The sequence below is a fragment of the Nicotiana attenuata genome, chromosome 6, assembly GCF_001879085.1.
Source record: "Nicotiana attenuata strain UT chromosome 6, NIATTr2, whole genome shotgun sequence".
NCBI lineage: Eukaryota > Viridiplantae > Streptophyta > Magnoliopsida > Solanales > Solanaceae > Nicotiana > Nicotiana attenuata.
The window spans coordinates 67,761,619-67,768,328 of record NC_031994.1 but is presented as its reverse complement, the minus strand read 5'-3'; the positions used below and the strand labels follow the sequence as shown (position 1 = coordinate 67,768,328).

Sequence of the window (6,710 nt, the reverse complement as noted above, 5' to 3'; positions counted from 1 at the left end):
TACCTGGCATGTCTGCATAGGAAGGTCTACGTTATTTTTTAAAAATTTATGGAATTTACCTGGTTCTTGGAGCTTATAGACGATGAAAGCTTTCTTGCCGTGGTTGTTATCATCGAGTTGGATACGGTCGAGGACTTCTACGGTAGATCCTGTAGCTTCGACGACTTCAGGATCTTTGATCACATCCTTCTCGTCCTTGCTCGACCTCGACCCCGTTGATGCGGTAGCATTCCCAGGCAGTGCATTGTTCTCCTCAGATGCTAAATACCCCCAGGGGGTGGGAAATTTGATGACTTGATATAAACTGGAGGGGACTGCTTTCATGGCGTGTATCCAAGGTCTACCTATGATAGCGTTGTACGTCGTATCTTGGTACATGATGTGGAACGTGGTCTCCAAAGTGACAGCACCGGCCAAGACAGGCAGCGTGATTTCTCCAGATGTCCGCTCAACTGCATTGTTAAAACCCGTCAGTGTGATACAACGTGGCACTATCCTATCCTCGAGCTTCATTTGTGCGTGGACTCAAGGGTGGATGATGCACGCGCCGCTCTCATCATTAATCATAATACGTTTTACATCAGTATCTAAGATGCGTGAAGTAATGGATAGGGCGTTATAGTGAGGAAAAACCAAATCGTACGTATCCAACTTATCGAAGATGATACTTTCTTCGAGTTTGGCGTACCGTTCATGAGTGATCCACCATTTTAGTTTGTGGGTGGTGGTGAACTTTACGCTGCTGATTGAAGCGCCGTCGCTCCCTCCAATGATCATTTGAATAGTTCGAGCTGGGGAAGGTGGTTTGGGTGGTCCTTGGTGCTGTTTACGTCCCCGGGAAAAGTTGGCTCTCCCTCGGTCGCTCATCAGTTCTTTCAAGTTCCCTTGGTGAAGCATGTTCACGACCTCTTGTCTCAGGGCGATACAGTCCACAGTTTTGTGACCCCGCTCCTGGTGGAATTCGCAGAGGGCATTTGACTTTCTGGTGCTCGGGTCAGACCTCATCTTCTGCGGCCACTTCACTTTTGGGTCGAGTTTCTCCAACGCGTAGACTATTTCTGAGGGGGAAACACAGAAATTGTGAGCAGATAATAAGGGGGCATACCTCTCTCATTTCGGTGAGTTCCTGTTCGTGGCCGAGATGGGCCTTCGTCATGACGGGGAGGCGGTATGTGGGTGCCTCTAACGTAAGGCTGGTGTCTTTCTCGATTAGGTCGGGGTCCTGCTAGATCTCTCTTGTTGTCGTTCCTCCGGTCCTTTCTGGACTCGACTTGCACCGAAGTTAGCCGTTGGGTCGGCCCATTTAGGCCATCTTCGTCAGCTCGAACTTCGGCGTAATAAAAATTGTGTATTTCGTCCCAACTGGTTGGGGGATACTTCATGAGTCAGCTCAGTAGCTTTCTAGTCGCCCTCGAACCGCTCCTATTTAGCTCGTTTTGGAAGGCTGCCACAGCCATTCCTTCTGATACATTTTTTAAGGTCATCCTTACTCGGTTAAATCAAGTGAGGAAATCCCTGAGTCCCTCTCCGGGTGATTGTTTGATGGCAAATATGTCATTTACTCGTGCCTCTGCCTTTTTCGCTCCATCATGGGCCATCACGAACTTGTCGGCCATCTCTTCAAATATTTCAATCGAGCGTGCGGGCTGCTGTGAATACCAAGTCAATGCACCCCCGGTGAGGGTTTTGCCGAACTTCTTTAGTAAGATGGAGGATACTTGCTCTTTCGCGAGGTCGTTGCCTTTTACTACGGTGACATAGTGGGTCACATGATCTTCAGGATTCATTGTGCCGTCGTATATTTTCAGGTACGACGACATTTTGAAGGTTTTGGGTATTGCGTGTGTGGGCTTGCAGCTTCGTCGCTGTATGGTTGCTCAACAAACCGATCGGGCGTCCCTTTTGGTTAGGAGTTTTGGTGCACCCGCTATTTTGTCTACTCTTTCTTGATGTTCTTTCATTTGATCACGGAGAATTTTGTTCTCGTTCTCCATCTCCTCCATTTTCCTCAGAGTGGTTGTGAAGGTGTCGTTACATCACTAACATTTTGAGTAATACCTGTTAGGGGGGGGGGGGTAGGGGGTAGGGGTGTTACTCATCTGTCGCTGATGCAACGCCAACTCTCTTGCATCTTCTCGGTTAGGCCTTTGAGCTGGCTTGTCGAGAATGCTGGTCAACGTGTTTGTCAACTACGCCGCGAGCAGCTTTTTCACTACTAGTGGTGCCTCTTCCGTTGTGGACATAGAAGCCCCTTTACCGTGTGAGGTTGTGATGTTGCCGTGAGGAGGGGGCGAGCTATTTCGCCTAGGAGAGGTATTTGGTGTTGTGTCTTCACCCTTCGTTTCGTTGGCTTTGTTGATGGTGTGAAGGATGTTGGTGGTGAGGTCGGCTATTGCTTTCCTCTTTTCCTCTCTGTTGCTTGTCATGTTAGATTTATGTACACAAGTGTAGGATTTTTGAATTTTTTTAGAACTAGAAGAAACTACAATTTTAACTAGAAAATTTCCACAGACGGCGCCAAATTGTTTGACCAAAAAGAATGGAACCTTTGGTTAAACCAATATTATATAAGTAGATAACAGGTAAATCCTAGTTAAAAATAATAAGTCTAGATCTAAAAATGTGTTTACGAGGATAGTGTGGGTGTTAGTTAAAACAGATTTAATGCGATATACATTAAACGATACGATCTTAAATGAGAGAGAATATGATAAGCAACAAATATGTTAAATGGCACAAAATGTAAATAGAGAGAATGATTCGCCCAATATTGAATGAGGTGAATGATTCCTCTTTCTGACAATAATGTAAGACAAATGAATATGGGAATAAAGGAAGCTTTCTCGAATCTGATGCGAGAAATGTGGAATAAACAACAAATCGAATCTCTTTAGAAAGATAATGTTTGTATTATTCTTGAGAGTCAACTTTTCAAGAGAGTTCTTATCATATAGAATATTACATGTCGCGTTCCTTCTTTCTACCTTTCTATTTATTTGAGACATGCCTCCAACCTAACCTAAAGTACAGGTATAGAGAATATCCAATGGAATATTCTCCTAAATATCTTATTACAGAACTAGCCGTTATTTGCAGACTTGAACATTCAACCTCTGCCCTGATTAACAACTCGCCAGTAAGTTTATTTAATCTTGTGTACGACCTCGGCCTAATTGCCTCTTAGTAACTTATCCTTGTGCCAGGTTCCCTCAGTCAGACTCTGACCCATACAAAACTCTTTAATCCTTCTTATTAATTATGATTATCTATGAATTTAAAATATACATAGTATATCAAAACCAAGAATGCAAAAGATAATGAAGTAGTAATTAATACTAATAATACCAGAATAAGGTAAGTAAAATCATTGACCCAGAAATATTGAACATTGAAATATACATGAAAATTTGGAGAGGCAAAAAAAAAGGAAAAGAAAAAGACTAGCATTATCACACATACACACGAATTAAAGAGATGGTGTTTTCTCATGATGTTCGACACCCACAAACAGTTGAATTTCAGCAGAAAGAACATAGAAAAAAAATATTAAGTTAGTTAAATGATGAAGTTCTTATTCTGTTTTCTTGTCTTTTTTTCAATTCAGAAGAGATGAGAAGAAGAAAAGAGTGGATTATCCATAGTAGTTGGAGTTTTTTTCTTCCTTGAGAATAAGTCTCCCACAAGAGGAATGATCGGCTTCTTCTTCATCGTTTTCTTCTTGTCCTTTTTCTTCCCAGATGATCCAAAAAACCCAATATCTGTATCTCCAATTGTTAACATTTCTGCTAAAGTTGGTGATGACTCCCATCTCACTCTCATTTCCTTTTTCAGCTTATTATCCTCCCCTTTACCGTAATAATCTTCATTGTTAATTTTCACTGATCTTGACGCTGCCATTGCACCTGCATTAGTAGGGATGTAGTCAATTGAACTCACACTTTTTAATCTAGATAATAAAAGTATATATGTGATAAATCTTAAAATTTAGTGCAAATAGCGAGTGCCACAAAAAAAAAAAAAAAAAGTATAAATATATGTATGTGTTTAGTACTGATACAAGTCATTTTCATAAAAGTTGTTTTCTTATAAATATTTTCTATTTTTTGAACAATGTTTTTAGTGTTTAACATAAAAAATTCTCATAGTGATAAATTGGACTATTAGTATTAGCATGTCTCTATCAAGTCATATTATATAATAGTGAAATTTATACTTTAATTTGTCCTTTCCATTCATTTGGATATTTTCCATTTTATCGATTTTATCCGTCCTCACCTTTCTTCAAGGAAAAAGAGATGGAGATGGTGTGAAAAACAATTTTTGGAAAATATATACTAAATATTAATTGTGAGTAATAGTAATATTTAAACATTAATTATGAGTAATAGTAATATTTATAACTCGAATATATAACATTTTGATGAAATTAAATACATTGGAGCAACTAATATGAAGTAAAAAGTTTACGGAATAACATCCGCTAAAAGTATTGGAGCAATTAATACGAAGTTAAAAGTCAAAATAATTAAGAAAAAATGACTCCCGTCATAAGTAAGGGAAGAACATTTTCTAGTAACCAAACAAAAATATGACTTTCTTACCAACAATGCAGGGGTGGATTTAGGGGAGAAAATTACATTGCATATATAAGGTAAAAATACCCCTTGACAACGCAATCCAAAAGCATAGTTTAGTTGTTAATGCGGTTCAAAATCTTTGTGAGGTTACTGGCTCAATCCCATTGGCCACAATTTTTATTAATAATTTAACTTTTTTTTTAACCCTCTTAGCGGAAATTCTGACTCCTCCACTGCCGACAAGATGTTCTAGTCATACTCTCTCCTCCACTGCCGACAAGATGTTCTAGTCATACTCTCGTAATGATCTCATATTTTCAGAAAACTCAAAACTTTAAATTAAAATAAATTAAGATAAAATCAAGAATTCGCCTCTAACCTGCATGAGCTGCTTCAGCTTGTGCTAGTTTCGACATGTTCTTATGAAGCTCAGCGTTTAAAGAAGCTAACGCAATTTCAGTCTCAGATTCTCTTGCTTTCAAAAGCTTCAATTCTGTCTTTGTTTCTTCTAGCTCAGTTTCAAGTTTCTTCAGTGCTTCCACAACAACAGGATCATTGTTGAAATCTTGAGGACTTGGTGATGAAGCAGATTTCCATGACGTGGCGGTAGTAACAATTTCTTGAGAATAATTAACACTTCGAGGACTTGGAGAAAAATTATTATGATTATTATTATTCCACGGACTTTCTTGAGTTGGAAACGTGAAAGGTTTTGGAGAATAAATTTCTTTAGCCAAGAATCGCTCGCCAAAGATGGCTACAGCTTCTTTGACTGAACGAAAAGGCCGTGAAGAATCAACGTTTGAATGAAAATCCATAGCTTCTTTTTTTGGTGTTTCCATATTGGTGTTTTTTTCTTTTCTGTGAGGTGAAAATGGAAGGAGAAATATGAGACAAATATTATTAGATCATGATTGCTATAAGGTTGGTTTGATGAGAGTTTTCTTTGCTTTTACTTCAAATATTCAGAAGAGAGATTGAAATGAGGATTGGTCTAGTGTGTATGGTGCGGGGTGGGGTAGTGGCGAAGCCAGAAATGTTTTCAAGGGTGTTCAGACTTGAAAGAACTAAAAAATATCTAAAATCAATATTTTACTTATATATATACAGTGTAATTTTTCGTAACATTTCGACGAAGGGTGGTCAGTTGACTACCCTTTGTAAAAGTAGCTAACTGACCACCCTTTGTAAAAGGTAGCTTCGCCCCTGGGTGGGGGGTCGTAGATATTATATATGTATATACGCTAGCCTGGCCAGTACTCTAATGGCTAGCTGGTGAAGACATGGATATAGAGATACTGCGGTTTGAAGGTTAAGTTACAAGGGATTTTGAAGTTGGAAGAAGTAGACTTCTCAACTACCAAGCAAAGGAAACAAATGAATACAATATATACAAGAACAGTGCTTGAAATTTTAGTACAATTTTAGTTCAAGTTGTCAATCAACATGTGTTTGTGATTATTAACAACAACAATATAGCCAATGTAATCTCAGAAGTAGGGTCTGGAGAGAATAGTGTGTACACAGACTTTACCGCTACCTTATGCAAGTAGAGATGTTGTCTTCGATAGACCCCCACGGCTCAATGAGAACAAAAATATAGCGGTCTAAAGGAAATGTGTTTGGGACTGCGGCGTAGTAATACAGTCAGATCTCTCTGTATATAACAGCAACATCTCACTATAAAAGCTAAGCTTTTCCGGAACTAATTTTTATGGTATGTTATAATATGTGTTCTCTATAACAGTACTTCGCTATAACATCCAAAAATATTCGAAACGACGAGATTGTTATAGAGAGGTTTGACCGTAATAATTGGTTTATTAATATATTTAATACTATATTTTGTAACAAGTTGTTTGCTTTTATCTTCAAGTTACTAATTTACTCATTATGGACAATGCCAATTATCTATAATAATAATCTTGTTGGCCATCTGATAGCGTAAAAGCTATTTAAGAAAATTAAAGTCGTTTATTATGGTCAAAGACAAAATCTATACTCGGACTTATTTATCAAACTAAGAATATATAGACTGATAAAGAAGCTACTTAAGTATTCAATAACGGTATCAGTTACGTTCTTTAACGAGTAAAAATAAATGCATACGTACTCCATCTCCATCCATTTTCT

General features: G+C 38.4%; 2 protein-coding genes across 2 annotated transcripts; both read right to left on the bottom strand.

Moving 5' to 3' along the window:
• LOC109227929 lies at nucleotides 526–1,382 on the bottom strand. The gene is made up of 2 exons (XM_019393118.1): nucleotides 1,106–1,382; nucleotides 526–1,058 (listed from the first exon to the last, which is right to left on the bottom strand). Exons 1-2 carry the CDS (start codon nucleotides 1,380–1,382, stop codon nucleotides 526–528), a joined length of 810 nt encoding a protein of 269 aa, XP_019248663.1.
• On the bottom strand, nucleotides 3,334–5,545 carry LOC109228303 (WEB family protein At1g75720). The gene is made up of 2 exons (XM_019393455.1): nucleotides 4,957–5,545; nucleotides 3,334–3,902 (listed from the first exon to the last, which is right to left on the bottom strand). Exons 1-2 carry the CDS (start codon nucleotides 5,417–5,419, stop codon nucleotides 3,601–3,603), a joined length of 765 nt encoding a protein of 254 aa, XP_019249000.1. The 5' UTR covers nucleotides 5,420–5,545; the 3' UTR covers nucleotides 3,334–3,600.

What these genes read in the sequence shown, in the direction of transcription:
- LOC109227929 (XM_019393118.1), bottom strand. Translation starts at nt 1,382, where the DNA reads ATGAAGTATCCCCCAACCAGTTGGGACGAAATACACAATTTTTATTAC. An exon ending in AACTCACCGAAATGAGAGAG is followed by an intron (nt 1,059 to 1,105) that starts GTATGCCCCCTT and finishes TTTCCCCCTCAG; the next exon opens with AAATAGTCTACGCGTTGGAG.
- LOC109228303 (XM_019393455.1), bottom strand. Translation starts at nt 5,419, where the DNA reads ATGGAAACACCAAAAAAAGAAGCTATGGATTTTCATTCAAACGTTGAT. An exon ending in AGCTGAAGCAGCTCATGCAG is followed by an intron (nt 3,903 to 4,956) that starts GTTAGAGGCGAA and finishes CTACTAATGCAG; the next exon opens with GTGCAATGGCAGCGTCAAGA.